We start from the raw sequence: 19280 nt of genomic DNA, 5'->3' as shown, positions 1-19280 counted from the left end.
ATTCACCGTAGTGGTACGAAGATATGAGAGAGAGAACAAATATCGAAAATTAGGGTTTTGAGAGAGACAAAGGTGTATATCTCGAAGTGAATGGCTCGAATCACTCGGTGTAAGTCAATGATCAGGACAAGACTCTAAAGACTTCTAAGGTTTGACGGAAACAAGTGGGCTAAAGTTGTTGGGCCGCATTAGATAGAAATGTGTTAAGTGGGCTACATATAAACAAGTATAATTTGAATCTGAAAAATCTTTCAAGTAAGAATATTCTAGAAGGCAGAAAGGTTTCAGTATACAGTTCTTTGAACTTATCCGTTAAAGCTTTAGCGGAAGCCTACTTACTTAACTTTGTAATCACAAAATCAGATAAATTCAAGATAATCAAAGAATAAGCAAGTTCATCAAATTCAGTTTTTTTCACAACATAAGACAAGATACTGGCCTTAAAATATTTTTGCTTAACAAGTATACCCTGCATCTTTTACAAATATATTCTAAAAATCGATTTTCGATTTAAAAACAATAAATAGATTATTACATGAGAAAAATCGTGGCACGATAATAGGCCACGTCTACCTGGACATATGATCCAACAGAATTATAGGTAAGATAGGGAAATCATAGGTAGGAAGAGAGCAAGTAGGGCCTCTTCTGCCTCATTAGTCATCAACGCACCATTTATATATGAACTCCAATGTCCAAATTCATGCCTAAATCCACGTGTGTAGGAGGCCCACCTTTACTATCAGAAATTTAATACCTTACACGTGTGTGTACTCTATCTCCAATTTAAATGCACTCGCCAACCTTTTACTGTTCTTCTACTGAGTAAACTGCAAATACTACCCATGTGTTATCTCGAAATAGCGAAAACCCCCTCTGTGATAAATAAACTAGCAAAAACCCCCCTGTGAAATTTAGTCAAAGGCAGAATCTCCCCTAGCTGATTTTCTAGACTTGAAATGACAAAATTGTCCCTCAAAATGTTTTTATATATATACATATTATATGTATATTTATTCTTTTTAATTTGTTTGTTTAGAAATTAAAAAAAATAGTAAACAACTAAATTGATTATTTTTTAAATAAAATAATTAAAATATTTATAAAATATAAGAATTTATTAATTGCAAGACTCCAGGGGTATTTGTGTCTTTTTATATCAAGTCAACCCTCAAATAGTTCCATAGGGGGGTTTTTGCTATTTAAATAATTTCACAGGGGAGGTTTTTGCTAGTTTATTTATCACAGGGGGGTTTTTGCTATTTCAAGATTACACAGGGGTAGTTTTTGCAGTTTACTCAGAGAATAGTAAACAACTAAATTGATTATTTTTTAAATAAAATAATTAAAATATTTATAAAATATAAGAATTTATTAATTGCAAGACTCCAGGGGTATTTGTGTCTTTTTATATCAAGTCAACCCTCAAATAGTTCAATGGGGGGGTTTTTGCTATTTAAATAATTTCACAGGGGAGGTTTTTGCTAGTTTATTTATCACAGGGGGGTTTTTGTTATTTCGAGATTACACAGGGGTAGTTTTTGCAGTTTACTCGTTCTTCTACTACTCCAAATACCATCCTCTACATGCAATTATTTTTCGGGATTTGATATTCGCAGTAGTATTTTTACGAATACGGGTTTACATTAATTCACTCTCTACCTCTCATTTTTTTCTTCAGATTTTTTTTTTCTCAAGCTTTTATAAAGAAATCGTCCCGAAACTGATCTTATTGTAACAATTTACAAAAGAAAATGAGTGCATCAGATGAGGATCGAGATACACAATCCAATGAGGTAAAATTTGTTCGTTTTTTTTATCTATAAATCAGAAAAACGTGACTCAAGATCAAAATGGATGCCGAAAAATAATTTTCACGCACAAAGTGGGCGCCCGGTCGGCCTTTCTGCGGCCGGTTTAGGCGCCGACCACTTCTCCATATATATATATATATATATATATATATATATATATATATATATATATATATATATATATGTTATTTTATTACTATTGTTATTACTCTTTAACTTTATTTTGTTTCATAATTATTTCAGGAAGAGCAACAAAATTCTTCTACGTTTGAAGTTCACCATAGTGAGCATTTTGCAGTAACGGAACTATTTAACTCGAGGGATGAGTTGATAGATTTGGACAATGCATTGGTAGGTAAACGTCGAGCTTGAGACATTCTAAACAGTAGTTGATGTATTTTCTTTGTATGTAGTTCTTATGTTGTTTGATGTTTATTCTCATTCTAAGCAGTAGTTTGTGTATTTTCTTTTTATGTAGTTTTGTTTTGTTTGATGTTTATGTAATATATTTGTTTGATATATTTGTTTGATGTTTATATAAAATAAAAAAAAGTAAAAAATAAGTAGTAATCCGGCCATAATAAAAAAAAAACATATAAGAATGAATAGTATACTGCCGATAATTTAAAAAAACCCTAAAAATATGTAATAATTTGCAGATAATACGAATTAATTAACTAATGAATTAAATAAAATAAAAAATTGAAATTAACTAAATAAATTAAAAAAAAAAAAAGATACTGAACCGGACGACCGGTCCAACAGCCGGCCAGGGGTTTGCACGTCTGGAACGGACGTACAAACCTCTGACCCGCGTCTGGACCGGACAACGGAATACAGTTATTCCGACAAAGTTGAGCTTAAATCTATGTGTAGATGCTATAAATTGTAATTTTGAATCACCCACCAAGAGAGTTTGAAAAATATAACTTCCACCTTCTTTCACCAATTCTTTAAATTTCACAATTAGGCTTTTTATATGGTAGCATAGATACGCAAACCCTATTACAAAATCGAATAAAATAGTTAACTCCTAAATTTTGGAAATATAATTAAAAAAAAAATAAGAGGAAAAGAATCCCAAAAAAAAACAAACATCACCTTCTCATCCACAAAAACCATTTAAATGCTCGCAAATTCTATTTTTTCCACCTATCTAGCACTAACAATAGTAGAATTACTCGTACAATTATCTTCCATTTAATACTGATTATGTCAATTATCGGTCAATCAATAATATTGAAACCATTGTTTTGATCATATTAGAAACCATCAACTAACCAATTATATACCGGTTGGTCAGAATTTCAACCCCATACAATAAATTGGTTAAAATTTCATTATGCGTCTGAAAATATGATCGATAATAAATCGGTTGTTAGGTAAAAACCAACCAAGTCCCAGCCCATCTGACGTCATGATTCAAAGTGCAAAATATAATTTATCCTCCAAATCAACGTTTTCCAGGTCAACAGAGGACTCATTTATCCAGCCCATACTCTCAATTTCACTGATTTTTTTTTTTTAATTTTAATTTTTTATAATTGATTTAAGAAGTGGACCCTATTTTGTCTATAATCCCGGAAAAGTATGCATAGTAAATGAGTTGGGTTTAGTATACCTTGTTTCTAAGAAAGAGTACCTAACCAGACAGGGACACACATTTTACACTGTCTATAATTGCTCAACAGGTTGTACACTCCAGCATCATGAGCTTGTTCTTTCCTTTTTCTTTCTGTAAATGTATTTTGGTACACATACATAATTAATCATTTTTCGTGAGCTTATAAAAAACTAAGGATGTGCTCGAGCTTAAAACATTCGAGTTTGAGCTCGAGTTTTTGTCGAGTCGACTCATCGAACTTACGAGCTGGTGCGGTCTTTTTGGAACAATATATGTACATGGAGAAACAAAAGGGATGATACAAATTTCCAATTCTAAGTTTATTATTTGCGAAACGAGTATGAATTCATTAAAATAAAAATTGTGTGATTGGTTTATAATTTGTAATCGGTTCATAAATTAGTTTTTAAATGTAGCAATATTTGTAATTTCGTGATTGTGAGCGGTTCATAATTTCGAAGCACGTGTTTTTCGATCGGTATTTAATATGTTATATTATGGAATTAGAAAATATATCGAAAAATTATATTATATATTTTCAAAAACAATAGAAATATTCGGAACTAAAATCGAATCTAAAATCGGATTTTCCAGTAATTTTATAAACCATTCCAATTCCACTCCAAATAAATTCAGAAGAATGGAAAACCGGAACTTCGAAAATCGAAATGAAATATCAAGTTCCAAATTCCGATATTTTCGGATCGAAATTGGCAGAATTCGGAAATTTCATTTAGGATTCTTCTCCTAAGTGTATTCGTCTTTCTATAATTTATCGGATAACCCGTCGGGTGTCGGAGAGAGCTGATGAGCCGAACTGAGAGTTCGATCCAAGTCAAAACTACACCATTCCTTTAATTTGAGTCCATCAAGTATAATAAAACCGGATCACGGCCAACCATTGAAATTAGGGATGCAAAAAAACCCGATCCGCTAACTACTCATGGGTATCCGCTCCGTTTTAAACTCGTTACCGAAACCGTTAAGGTTTGGTAATAGTTTTGGTAAAAGAAATGATAGGTCCCTCTATATTATAATTTATGTGCATAGATCCAAGTCAAAGTCTCAATATTTTAATAAATTAATTATATTTATTATGGCAGAAATACCCTTAATCAAATCAAATTAAATCCCTCAAAAATCTCTCTACCAAATAATTTTCCACAAACTTCTCTCTTCCAAACTTAAACTCAAACAAAATTAACTCATAAAAAAAATATAGTATGTACACTACTAGAAAATGGAGATTTTGCAACGGACATTAGAGACGGACAACTAATCCGTGGCTAAAATGAATGTTTAGTGACGAAATTAGCGATAGAAGACAATTACGTCCCTGTATTCATAAACTTCTAATTATAGCAACAGAAGATAGCGACGGATAAAAAATTCGTGGCTAAAATAAATAATTTGCAAGGAAACTTAGCTAGATAGAGTAATCTGTTTCTAAAGTAAAATAAACTTAAAAACATTACTGACTTTTGTATTTCCCCTTTCCCCGTTTCTTTCCCCTTTTTCTATTTTACCTTTCCATCTTCTTACATATGAAGACCTCAATTAACCCTAGCCTTCTCAATTCAATGTTTCTCTCGCCTAAACCCACCACCAGCACAAACTTTGAATTTTCGACTCCACCATCGCCGATTGTTAACGATTCCTCTACAATCAAATAAAGTTTTTCTCTCGAGAATTTGAATCGCATAAAAATTGAAAAAAATTCCAATTCGATAAGGGGGCAGGTGAAACAGAATGAGGCGTTATCGAATAAGGTAGAGAATGAGGAAAGGGAAGAAGCAGGACGGATATGTGAAGAAGGAACAAAACGATACGAACTTATTGACATAATTTTTCGGTGATTTCTTTATCGAAGAATTCTATATTCATATGTACAGGTAATGGTGAACGGTTTCAATATCTAATTTTAAAATATTTTTACTATTTTAATTATTACTTTTGTGTTGAGTAAATTTTATGATACATTTTGGTTGCTTATCAGCAGGTTTCAATGTTTAATGTAATTGTATTTGCTGGGAACATCAAGATTCAATGTAAGAACTACGTGCTTGTTAATTTGCTCATTCTTGTGTTGTAATTGGGCTGGAAAATTTTGTGACATAAAACTTGTTGCATATTATTATTTCACCTAGACTTATATTTTTATTTCACTCTACTACATCATTTTATCATTTTTCTTTCTACAGTAGCAGAAAATTTGTTAGTTCGTCGCACATATTATTTTTTCATTATTTGAATGAATTACTGATTTTTAAGATTTAAAATCTAACTTGACTTCCATATGCCAAATATAAGGGACACTTTAGAAGATGCAAGTATTTGGAGTTGAAGTCAAACTTGTTGTAAATTATTGTTAGCCTATCTAGTTATAATATTACAATTAGATATCAATCTCAAATAAAAAGGGATAAAATTGTATTGGATTTGGCTATAATTTTTATATGTAGCATATCATTTTATTGGTACATAGAAATTCGTTATCACTAATCCATTTTTTCCAACGATGTCTGCAAAATTAAAACTGTTTTGAAGAAGCTGAAGGGCCGATATAGAGATTTGAGCATATTCGCATTTGTTCTCACTTGATGAGCACAATAGTATGAGAAATGGAAAGAGGTGCGTTATAATAATAATTATTTTAGTTGTAGAAGCACATAGGTTTTTGTTGATATTTATTTGATTCTTTGTCAAATTTATGTTATTTTCCTCATACTTAACCGAGGTCTTGTTTTTCTTAAAATGTGATATGAGAATTATAAATACTGTTCTTTGTCATTCTTAGCTTTATTATTTGGATTTTTGTTAAGTATGTTGAGGTCTTAATTTTAGGCTATTAGCATGTGATTAATTAATAGTTGGTTATTTTTTCATTGACGATGTCTATATTTGTTTCTCACAAGTTTTGAGACAAATTGCCTAGACAAATGCTATTGTTGATTGTTAATGTAATTTTTCTTAACATTCTATGTATTGTGTATAGGACTTGGATGCTTGTTTTTTAGATATTGTCCATTCTTATGATGTGGCTGATGAAATGGTTGCATTATTATGTTTTGATGGATCAACTGATCGCAACTCCCATTCTCCCATTCTGGTAATATTTTTTTCACTTTCATCCTTTTAGTTGGTTTATGCATTAATTTAATGTACACCCGAAGTGAATGCATTTTTGTTCTTATATATTCTCTTTTCTGTCTAGTAAAACTGATTTATTTACATAAGTTTGGGAGCACAAATGATATTTTTTTTAGCATTTAGAAATAATATTCATCTTTGCGAAGTTATTCATTTGATAAGATATGGATTTTGTGTGAATCTGTATTTATTACTTCAACTTTTATTGTATCCGACAGTGGTCTGAGACAAAAGTTGATGGAGAAGGAAATGGAGATGAACGAATAGAAGATCGAGATGAAGAGAAAGATGCAGATGGTAATGGATATAGGTCTTTGTAGTTCTTATAGAATAGAATTGAAATTTATGATATTGGTTTATGCTAAACGGTTTTGAACACTATACAGTTATTTCTAATGAGGATTGAAGGTATTAAATAAATATAAAAAAACAGGCAGTGATGTATTAGCAAGAAAAATAGAAAAGCTGTTTATTTATTTTATTTTTTTAATTTTTTTAATTTTTTTAATTTTTGAATTTTTTAATTTTGTAATTTTTGAATTTTTTTTATTAAATTTACTATTGTTTTTACAACGGATTTAGCAAGGATGTACGCCTCTCTAACTAGAATGCTTGTTTCAAATAGCGACGGATTTAGTGATGAATGTAATGGGTGTTGTGACGGTATATCTTGTCACCGTTGATTGAATTTAGTAACGTCGTTGTCCGTCATTAGCAACAGATTATTTTGTCGCTACATATAGCGACGGAATATACTTTGTCGTAGCTAAATATTAGCGACGCGGCTTTTAGCTACGGATTTGGCAAGGCACGATATTCGTGGCTAACCATGTGGTAGCGACGGATTTACGTTGTTTAGCGACAGATTCGTCCGTAGCTAAAAGGCAGATTTCTAGTAGTGGTATTGTACAAACTCAGGTTGTAAAAAAATCACCACCGCTGCAACCGTCGCGCCACTCCCGTAGCCGCGCTTATGACTCTGTGAAATGCAAATAGCAAACTAATAATTAAAATTTGCATTATTGAATTTCAAACAACAATCTACCTATGAATTCGCAAATGCAAACAACAAACTGAAAAAGAAAAAAAAATCAGCATCATCTAATTACGAACATCAAAATGAAAATATGATATGCAATATCTAAATGCAAATAATAACAATAAAATACAAAACAAAAAAATCATACATATCAGAAAGTAAAATGCAAAAAACAACAATAAAATTGTTAAAATACTTTGTCAATGCAAAAGCTGCAGTTTGCAGTTTGCAAAAAAAATAATGTTATAGGTTGCTATTTGCAGTTTATGTTTTGCGTTACTTTGATTTTGCCGTTTCATATATATATATATATTTCTTTTGCTATCTATTAAACCAAAATCAATTAGAAAATACAAACACATATTATAAACTCACTACAGATAAATACAAAATGAGAAAAGCAAAAAAACTCATTTTTTTCAAGTAAGAAGCGATTCATGTTTGTTGTCCGCTTTTAATTATTTCACCCAAAAATTATCTAATAATATAAAGCTCCCATTTTTTTTTCCTCCTTCTCTACAACATAATCCCAAAAAAAATAGAATTCCAAAGAGAAAAAAAATTGAACTGATGTGATTGAGAAATGGTATATAGAAAGAAAGAAGTTGATCGGAAAAGAAACTGAAAATATGTTGATGAGAAAAAAAAAATCAGAAAAAAAAAAGAGAGAAACGCGAGATGAAAAGGGAGAGAAAGACGATAGATAGGAAAAAAGAAACGTAAGATTGGAGAGAGAGAGAGAGTGTGCAATATATAAGATTTGTTTTCTTATTAATTGAGGGTATTTATGTCCATATACTAATTGTTTTACTTTAATTTTATTATTTTTTGGGTCAAATGATCTATGCCTATATTCATCTAGCAACTAGGATCTCCATCTATATAAGTTCAGAATAAGGGGTGTCTAGCGAATTTACCCTAGTTTTAATTCAACATAATATAAATAATTTTACAAAAAGGTTAAATAAAGTATTAAATAACCTAGTGAAAATATAACTTTACTACTTCATGAATTACGCAAATACAAAATAAGTTTCGTATTATCCCAGTCAATTGTGTATCCTAAATTTCATATTTAAAAATATATTTTTTATATATTTTATTGGATATTGCTTTTTAATCATCATTTTGTTGCCTTGGAAAATCATTTTTTTTTTTGTGAAGTGTCTTATTTCATTTTATATAATTTACTTAAAAGTTTTGCGTTTTTTTTCTGAGAGGTACTAAAAAAATTTTGGTCCCAAATTATTTCATATCACCATAATTTAAATGGCTAATGGTTACCCGTATATATCTGGATATTGGTGGTAATGGTTATGGTATTCCGATAAAGTTTTTAAATGAGTTTGGTATGATTCTGGTTTGAGCTAAATTAAATGATAATGGTTCTGGTATTACATTTTTTCGAGGGTACCCTCTCCGCTGCCATCCCTAATTAAAATACGAATATTTATACGAGCTCAATATAATATTTAATTTAATAGTAAAATCCGAACGGATGCCATCATGCAATTGGTCTTCCTACAATAAATGTGATCCTATTAAAACACACGCTCATAATAAGTTCAGATGCAACGAACTAGTTGAATATTGATTAGTGTAATAGAAAATGTTTAATAATTGTTGTCTAGATTAGCATAACTAATTATTTGGTGTAATTAACTATACAGCCCACTGTTTTATGACTTAATCAAACTAGATTCAGATTAATCATGTAAACTAATTTAGGTATTTTGCTTTTAAATGGTTTTGCAGTTTGAATTAGAAAATGTTATTTAATACAAGATTAACCCTAGCAAATAGAGCTCCTTCGATCCTACACCCGGTGATAAACACCGGATGAATCTTCTGCTGGCACGTGTCCTTTTTTTTTTTTTTTTTACTAAAATTCCTAAAAGTAAACCCAAGCGAGGAAATATATTATAAAATACAAAAAATTACACGTGGCAGCAGAACACTCAGCCGGTGTTTATCACCTATTGTAGGGTCGAAGTAGTCAGCAAGTAGTTTCTCTATGGAGGGAGTTTCAAACAAAATTTAAAATCAGAGTTATTTATTCTTTTTACATATGAAATTTTATTCGAATGCCCATTTAAATATGATAATTCTTGTAATTAATCAAAAGAAAATATTGATTTAGTTTGTGTTATTTTCTATTAGTACCCCTAAAAAGACTCGGTTGCCTCCGAACTCCTGTTATCTTTTAGCCCGCCCACCCTTATTTTGAATTCGGGTTCGTCATTGCTTTGATGCTTTGGTTGTTTTACTATAATTGTTGGAGTTGCTCTAATGACAAAATTATAATTTTCTATATTAACTATATGGTAAATTACGATAACCGTCCATGAGGTTTCATGTAATTGAAAAAAGTTCCTTGTATTAAGATTTAAGATAATTAAAATTACCCTCTTCAAACTAGCTAGCTGTACACAAAAAAACATGAAATGTCTTAATTACCTTAAGAAAAAAAGGAAAATAATTATAAATAACCTTCTAAAGTATGTCTAACTTACAAAAGAAAAAAAAAATCCAGTTTTATTTGTAAAATTACAACTTTTATTCTAAAGTACGCTTAATTATTAAGATTCTCTTTTTATTTGTTTAATTCATTATTATAACATTAGATGGCCATACCCATACAAATATAGTTTTCTTCTTGTCACCTATACAAACAAATTAAAAATACTATTCTTTTATCTTGTGAGTTACTAATGTTTGATTTCACCTGAATTTTATTTTTAAATTTCAAACATTTTGGCAATGTTTGGTTTCATATAAATTCATGTTTTTCGAAAACAAATTCATGTTTGTTAAGTTTTAAGAAAAAAAATCCCAAAACAATTTCAAAAATTTCTCTATCAATCAGACATAGTTTGATTGTTACAGTAAAAAATGTCTTCACTAAAAAACAAACTAATAATTTCATTTTATCAAATTCCTTTTCTAAATTACACTTTTTCAACACCTTTAAATATAATTTGACTGCTATACAATGTAATTTGTGTAATCTAAAAGTATAAATAAATATTAATTTCATTCTCAAATTATTATATCAAAACATATTTCCTCAAAACAAAATGAAAATAATTCCAAAACGAATCTCAAAACATTGCCTTTCATTTTAAAAAATAAGGGGTTAGCTTAAATATTAAATTATATAGACACATATATAATTTAGTAGGGTAAATTACAACCACCTCTAGGTATGGTTAAATTACAACCTCTGTTTAGGTAATTACAACCACCCTCAACTATAAATCTTCTTACACGTCCATTATTAGTTTCAAATTTAGTGGAATCTTCGAAATTATTTGGAATATTATCACTTTTGTACCCATTTTATCCCATTCGAACTCCACATTTTGAAGCAAGATGATCGTAATATATGTTTTTTGGCTTGTATATATCAGATTGTGGTACATCAGAAACTGTATTTTTACACAAAACGAGTACAAACTAGAGCACATTCCACGAAATCTAGATAATTATGTTGAATTTGACACCATAAGGGTGGAGATGCAAGAAAAAAACATAGTTGAATGGGGTAAATGTAATTATCCAAACAAGAGGGAATTTTTCGTAAATCAACCATATCTCAGGTGGTTGTAATTTAACCAATTTAGTATAAGTGAAATGAAGTATATATGAATATAGGAGTTGGTCATGTCTACATGCACATGCCATCCCACATGTTGATGCACCCCATTCACTTGCCAAACTAAAACCCTAATTCGAGATGGGGCCCACTAATCAATACCCACATGGCCTCCCTCCACTCATCAACCGACAAGCTTCGGACCCACCTGAGATGGGGTTTTGCTCTGTCTTTATTTCTTTATTTAGTTTTCCTCAATTCTATTTTTTTACCCACCAACAAAAATCAAATTTTTTTTATTACAATGTTTTCATTAATAATGGCAATGGGAATCCTAATAATATTAAAGAAAACAAGTTCTATGGGAATCCATAACAATTCGGAAATAGCTCATATGTGACGTAAGAAATTGAAATCGCACTAGGTTAATCATATGTGATGAAATCGATATGAAAAGTGAATAGTGTCGGTCAGAAGATTCAAACTCGAGACAAATAGTACGGCGCTATTTGGTTCCACTGACTATATTGATGACTTTGCGTATTAAGATCGATTTGGACTAAGCTTATTTTAAAACCTATTAATTCTATAACCAATAAACCATTGAGAATTCACTAGTAGAAAAATGGTTTTTTTGGCACTATTATTGTTTTTGTTACGGTAAAAAACTGTAACAAAACGTATCCTTTACTACAGGACAATCTTGGAGTCGTAGTGAATATTAGGATTTATCGTAGCAAAAAAGTATTTGCTACAGTCATTTACTGTAGTAAAGTTTTTGTCACGCATGTATAAGATATGGGGCAAATTCGTATAGCAAAAGCTAGCCTTTTTACTACGAATTTTAATTTGTATCTTTTACTACGGTTAACGGTCGTAGTAAAATGTCAACTTTCTACTAGTGATTAGGGCCCGTTCGCCTAAGCTTTATTTTAAATATTTGATAAACTTTTACGTCTGATAAGCTATTTTAAAAGTTGATAAGCCGCTACGGCTTAATTTTAGAATAAAATTTTAAAGCGGTTGCACAATGAGCATATACACTATTTTTAGTCCTTATAAAATCTTCAATAAAAACAATGGTATGTGTATTTCTTAGAAAAAAATCTTAAATGTTATTCAACAACTTATTTTTTTAAATTTTAAAATCTTTATTAATTTTTGTACCAAACAATCCACAAGAGCTTATACGCTCTTTTTATCTGCTTAAAAGCCTAAACAGTATCTTAGTTATAAGCGCCAACTAAGAGCCAAAACATATCTTAAAAATTCGGTAAAATAATATCTTAAAAATTGGGTAAAACAGGATATTGATATTAATTAACAGAGAAAGACAGCATATAAGATCCAACGGACGTGATTCAACCAGCGGCGGAAACACATCTCAGCCGTGGATCTCGAGATGCCTTGATGACCGGGGCAGTTGACGATGTCCCTCCTCTGTTCCCTATTCCCATTGAATTACACTTCAAGTCTGCCCCCTCTTTCCCCGACATCCCTATCTCCTCACATAGCAAACCACAGTTACACACGCACTCATAAATGCGTGCCATCCACGCGCACATGTAAACAGGCCCCTCCCGCCAGCGCGTACGTCCAAAGCACGCGTGGGGACCAGAGGGATTCGGCTGTCTGTGAAATGCATGCACACGGAAAGATTAAGACCCAAACACTGTTTTCTCGGCCTTGCTATAAAACTTTGCCCATTTCTCCACAACTTCCATTCATCATTACAAAACATAATTTCAAGATTCCAAAAGAGAAACAAGAAGAAGAACAAGAAGAACAAGCAAAAGTGAATCATTTGAAAAACAAAATGGAAAACTACGAGGCTAACGGTCTGAATCTCAAGGCAACCGAGCTCAGATTAGGTTTGCCCGGAACAGACAACGAACAACAACAACAAGACCAGTACTCTTCGTCGTCGTCGTCTCATCAACAGAATGTGAACAACAACAACAACAACAACAACAACAAGAGATCTTCATCGGAGATAGCTAGTTCATGCGATGATGAACAACAACACCACGATGACGGCGCCCCACTTGCCAAGGCACAAGTGGTCGGGTGGCCTCCGGTGAGATCTTACAGGAAAAACGTGTTGGAGAAGAAAAACCCTGAGTCCAGTATGTTTTTGAAAGTGAGCATGGACGGAGCTCCGTATCTGAGGAAGATAGATCTCAAGTTCTACAACAACTACTTCGATCTTCTCAAGGGATTGGAGAACATGTTCAAGTGCACAATCGGTGTCTACTCGGAGAGAGAAGGGTACAATGGATCGGAGCATGTACCGACGTACGAAGACAAAGACGGAGATTGGATGCTTGTGGGAGACGTACCGTGGGATATGTTCGTCACTTCTTGCAAGAGGCTCAGGATCATGAAAGCCTCCGAAGCTAAAGGCTTGGTCTCCCCTTTGTAGGCGAAACCAAAACAAAGATCTGCGCTCTTGCATATGTTTTTGTACAAATTGATCAAGACTCGATCTTTTCGTTCTCGATTGGTTTCTTTTTTCTTTTTCTTTTTTTGTATTTACAGTGAGTAAAATAAGTACATAGTTTGAATATGATACAATACACAAGTTAACCAAAGTTCGTTCAATGCGATTTCTTGATTGAAGTACATTAGATTTTCCGTAGATTTTCCTTTTTTTTTCCACATTTATTGAACAGCTCGATCGGAAGTAATTGAAGACAGATGGAGAGTTAATAAATTAACAGCAATTCAGAACATGATTGAACAATAATACTTTCTCGTGATTGTAAAAATTACTACATTAGTTCAAAGGTGTGGGGATCGGAACAATCAAACATATACAATACATTCGATTTGTAACAACTAAATGTCTAATTCAGAACGGTGAGCAACTAGAATGATCCGAGACTGTCAGTACTGGACATAAAATTGGCATGCATAATAGAATTTTGTTCATTATATGATTCCATCTTCGAGTCGAGTACACCGAGTTGAGATTTCACCCATGATGGATTATTCCTGCCTTCAACCCACAATGCTTCCCCTGTATCTTTGTGCTTGAAATCTGGATAATTCGGGCTCCTCTGCACATCATAATATATTCAATAAAACAGACTCGAAAATCAAAAACGGATAATTTGATTCTAGATGTTACTTATTTATTTATTTTTTATTTTTTTAGAGAGTGTACCTTGTTCTTCCTATTGTCCCACCACTCCGTTGGATTAGCAAAGAAGGCTTGCCACAATTCTTCTACGGTACCAGTGGAATTTGCGGTGCTATAATTATTTTGCTTTTTGCCTATATAACAATCAAATGAAAATCAACTTCGAAACGAACAAGAAAAATCGTATAGGAGGAGAAAGGAAGGAAATAGTTACTTGGTGTGACGGAATTAGAGTCCCCGTTGTATAACGGAACAGATGATAGGCCCCTTTCTATGAAATTCAGTTGCTGAACGGTTACCTGTGAAGAAAAAAATTATAAGGATCTAAATATGAACTAACAATTAAACCTAGCAAAACAAATATATTAGAATTCAGGACAAAAACCTTGTAATAGGTTTGCTGCTTCCCCTCATCACTTTCGACTGTATCGGAGACTAGACGACCAGAGACGTATACTTGTTGACCTTTCTCTACATGCTGAAAAGCAACTTGAGCCAATTCATCCCAGAAAGTCAAATTAATCCTAAAAAATATCAATCGGGGAGCGTGTTTTATTCAATATGTCTCACAAATTAAACCATTAGCTCAAATAATGCTAAAAATATCCAAGCAATGTAAAATATAATATCAAATTAGATACAAATCTATCGCTTGCAGATGAGCATAAAATTATTTTTCAAACTTCAATTAAACCATAATAAAATGTGTAGCCACGTCAGCACACCTGGGGAGATCAAGAAGACGTCACACAAGAAGTCCTCCTATTATCATACTGGGATATCGAAATGCCTCAGTATTCGTTTGTTAAGCTTTTCAAATCGTGCGTTTCTTAAGCTTTTCAATTTCGTTTTTCAGAATTTAAAGTTTATAAAAGTCTTAAAACTGGAGTTGAAAACGCAATTTGTAGTTATTGTGACTATATATCCGGCTTAAAATAACAAAAGGTTCCTTCCCTTTGCAGAGAAAGGACCTCTCATCGGAGCTCGTGTATACTATTAGAATCTCGTGGTAGTAGAAAACTAATTAAATACAAGTGTTTGGACTAAATATCTCACAGTATAACTAACTAAATAAATAACAGAAAACAGAATCGTCCACCATTGGCGATTTCGGTTGCGCGATAGATATATGAACGTAAGTAGCAAAAAATGGCGAAATTTCTAAATTCGAACACGCGGTTAATGAGTCAATTATCCGCAATCATAACCAAAGGCGAAACTTCGAAATTGCAGAATGCTATTAATCTCAATTTGTGTTCAAACCGAAATTCTTTAACATTCTCAAATTTAATTCAATCCAAATGAATTGTTACTGCTGAAAAGGAAACTTCAAATAAGGGAAACAAATAAAAAAAAAAAAATTAAAAAATACCAGAGGGTGTCGGTTTGGGATTTCTTAACGGCGAGGCGGGACCAAGCGAGAACCTTGCCGGAAGGAAGGTGTTTGATTTGAACGGGAGCACCGACAACGCCGATGAGCTGAATCGTATTGCACAGCTCCTTCTTCCACTGAATCTCCGCCGGCCTCGGAAACTGCGGCGGGCCCGAAGAAGCGTACCGTTCGTACTCGTACGGCCCGTTGTTGCTGGTATTGGTAGCAGTTCCGCCGGAATTGTAACCGAAGGAGCATTTTACGCGGGCGGTTGAAGCTAAAGTTGTTAGGGATTTAGAGTTGAGGGAAAGAAAGGGGAAACAGGAAATAGGGCTAGGGTTTTGGTAGATGAGAACTGTGTTCTTTAGTGCTAGAGTTTGGTCTAACGCCGCCATCGCCATCGCCATCGCCGTAGCAGCTGGAGATATGGGGTTTGGTCTCTGCGCTATAGGCTACGCCGGTGACTGAAGTGGAAGAGAAAGTGTTGGATAGAAGATTGTTTACATTAGATAGATAACCTTTGGTTTAGCTCCCAATGATTTGAATTAATTCATTTTGGCTTAATTCCACTTTGCACACTTTAAATATACCATTTTAGCATTTTGCACCCTGAAAACAAATTAATAGCACTTTGCACTATCGAAACACAGGATATAATGCAACCCACGTGAGTTTTTAAAGCTAATAAAGCTATTTTAATATTGTTAATGATATTTAAAAATTATATTTTTTATCACAAAAAAATATTTTACAAAAAAAAAAACTTTCAGCTATTTTGTTATCAAGTTATCTGAAAATCACATTTTCTTCCAAATGCTTCTATTTAATATTTCCACTAATTACAATAAAAGATCTATCAATCGAATAATTTAGTGATAAAAGTTTGTTTGATTTTATTTTTAAAAAAAAATATATGCACTCAACTATATAGGTGAACTGTTTACAATCATTAGTTTTGAATTTAAATTGATGCATTTTTTTTTTTCATATTCGTCTGTGGAGGAATCTGCAGTCAACTATATAGGTGCACTGTATATACATTCACTCTCGTATAAAAGTACCTAACGACTGTTGGTAAAAAAAAATTGAACTTGGGTCAATTGCACAAGCTTACTTGCTCCAACTGCTAGGTCATCTCTTGCGGAACTCTTATTTGTGTATTGCTTAATAATGAGAGGTATACATAATTTCATATACAATTAAACCTCTATAAATTAATACAGTTGGGACTAGGGAAATTATATTAATTTAGCGAATTATTAAATTATCGAGTTAATAATTTAACACGTTTTCACCAGTCAGGGCCGAGAGAAACTAATATGTAATCGATGTTATTAATTTATCTAGTATCAGTTTATCGAGGTTCTACTATACCTCCACACTCGATGCTAAATCAATCCGAATCAATAAAAAATCAAATATAGCATACTTTTATCATTTCAATACTATACTAAGCTAACAAACAAATTAAAACATATTATCATAAATCGAATAAATTGCCAAGAAATAAATGAAAAAATAGATTACGAACATTCGGTTAATTTATTTTTTCTTGGTGATCTCTCGATTGGATCAAGTAATCCTACGGCATCATCTATTATTCGATTTTTGCTTATAACTTATATGTAGATAAAATATTTTGTACATAGCTTTATATTTGATTAATTTTGTTCAAATCCATTACAATTTGTTTTATACACTTAATAAAATTATTTTAAAAGTAAAAAAACATGTAAGATAATAAACGATGAATGAACATATATAGTCGAGTGGAAAACTGTATTTCACTTGGACGTAGAAAGACAATAATGAATACGGGGCATACCGAGAGTAGAAATAATACAAACTCGAACGTCTTAGAGATTATAATTATTGAGACTGATACAAAGTAGCGATCTCATAAAAAATTAAGGATTAATTAATAATCAATAAGATTATTATTTTTACTGATTTAACTCATCAACTCACATATAGGGACAATAAGGGTCGTTTTTTGAGAAATTGGGGGCCCTAGGCGACTTTGAAGAATTTGTAAAAAATGGGCCCCTATTTGTATTGTGCATTATACATATTAATTCATTCAAACGAGCATGACTGGACAAATTTTTTTGATTAGCATATAAGAATTTTAGGAAAAATATGACTAAAATATTGACAAAGTTAAGATAAATGAAAAATTTATGAGATTCGGAGTAGAGTCTCGAAGTTTTTTTGAAAATAGTACAAAAATATTATTGAACAAGTAAATATATGTAACATTTGTTTAAATATAATAAAATAAAATATAGTATATTTTAACTTTACCAAAACTCTTTGGAGTTATTGAATAATGCAAAGATTGCCGGAAAAAAAGTTATAAAAGTTTGATAGAAAAACTCAATATCTAACTAACCGGAATTGATCTAAGACATTTTACATTAAATGCTAGAGTAAGTGTAAAATTTTCCAACAAATACTTAAACTATGTAAAATAATATAGTTATGGTTATTAGAATTGTTTAACTATTTATAAATTTTAAATATCATTTAATATTATGACTAGTATATATAGGGTAAATTACAACCAATCCTGAGGTATGGTCAATTTATGAAAAAAAACCCCTCTTGTTTGCATAATTACATCTACCCCTCAACTATTATTTTTCTTACACCTCCATCCTTATGGTGTCAAATTCAACATAATCATCTAGATTTTGTGGAATGTGCTCTAGTTTGTACTCGTCTTGTGTATAAATGCAGTTTCTGATGCACCACAATCTGATATATACAGGCCAAAACACACATATTATGATCATCTTGCTTCAAAATGTGGAGTTCGAATGGGATAAAATAGGTACACAATTGATAATATCTCATATAATCTCGAAGATTGCACTAAATTTTGAAACAGCAAGGGTGGACGTGTAAGAAGATTTATAGTTGAGGACAATGGTTGTAATTACCCAAAGAGGAGGGGGGTTTTCGTAATTTAACCATACCTCAGAAGGTAATTGTAATTTACCCATATATATATATAGATTAAATAGTAGAAAACACTATTTGGAGCCCCTATTTTTTTCTAAAAATCGGGGCAAACTGCCTCTCTTGGCCTATAGTCAGAACCGGCGCGGGACAACTATGGGATGAAAAAGAACCATGAGATCCAACCATAGACATAGTAGATGGGATCTAGGTCGATTTGGTATTAAAGATATGTTGGAAATTTTCAGTATTACACTTTTTTTTTCTTTTTTTTTTATATATTTAAATGATTTAATTTAGATTCTCAAAATTAATTTTTGATGAATAAGAAATTAATGAATCCATTTAGAAACGCCAGACTTGAGAAATGATTGAGGTGTTTAAGCATTTATTAAATAGAATATGTGTTTAGTTAATAAGAAAATGTGTAATAATTGTTCGTAAAATTATTTTCATTTGTGGTGTGACTTTTAATCATAACCTTTGATGATCTATAAATAGATTTCAAAAATATACCATTTGAATCATTCATTCATTTACATGGAATTCAATTCACAACTGAATTCATTTATCATCCAAGCAT

At 31.8% G+C, this 19280-nt stretch overlaps 1 protein-coding gene, 1 long non-coding RNA gene and 1 other non-coding gene across 3 annotated transcripts; 2 read left to right on the top strand and 1 right to left on the bottom strand.

The window, feature by feature from the left end:
- The first annotated feature begins 4929 nt into the window (after positions 1-4929).
- Positions 4930-6857, top strand: LOC148765397 (uncharacterized). The gene is made up of 4 exons (XR_016029675.1): positions 4930-5330; positions 5438-5486; positions 6434-6547; positions 6807-6857. It is a non-coding gene; the product is annotated as an uncharacterized LOC148765397 (long non-coding RNA).
- Positions 6858-12925: 6068 nt separating this feature from the next.
- Positions 12926-13844, top strand: LOC105950219 (auxin-induced protein 22D). The gene has a single exon (XR_016029542.1). It is a non-coding gene; the product is annotated as an auxin-induced protein 22D (transcript).
- Positions 13845-13945: 101 nt separating this feature from the next.
- Positions 13946-16384, bottom strand: LOC105950218 (protein OSB1, mitochondrial). Its single transcript, XM_012973563.2, has 5 exons — positions 15737-16384; positions 14750-14888; positions 14579-14663; positions 14389-14498; positions 13946-14281 (listed from the first exon to the last, which is right to left on the bottom strand). Exons 1-5 carry the CDS (start codon positions 16141-16143, stop codon positions 14090-14092), a joined length of 933 nt encoding a protein of 310 aa, XP_012829017.2. The 5' UTR covers positions 16144-16384; the 3' UTR covers positions 13946-14089.
- Positions 16385-19280: the final 2896 nt, after the last annotated feature.

Source organism: Erythranthe guttata, chromosome 14, assembly GCF_056151865.1.
Source record: "Erythranthe guttata isolate IM_541 chromosome 14, IM_541, whole genome shotgun sequence".
NCBI classification, from domain to species: domain Eukaryota; kingdom Viridiplantae; phylum Streptophyta; class Magnoliopsida; order Lamiales; family Phrymaceae; genus Erythranthe; species Erythranthe guttata.
The sequence above is the reverse complement of the archived record's forward strand: the minus strand, read 5'-3'. Positions and strand labels throughout refer to the sequence as shown.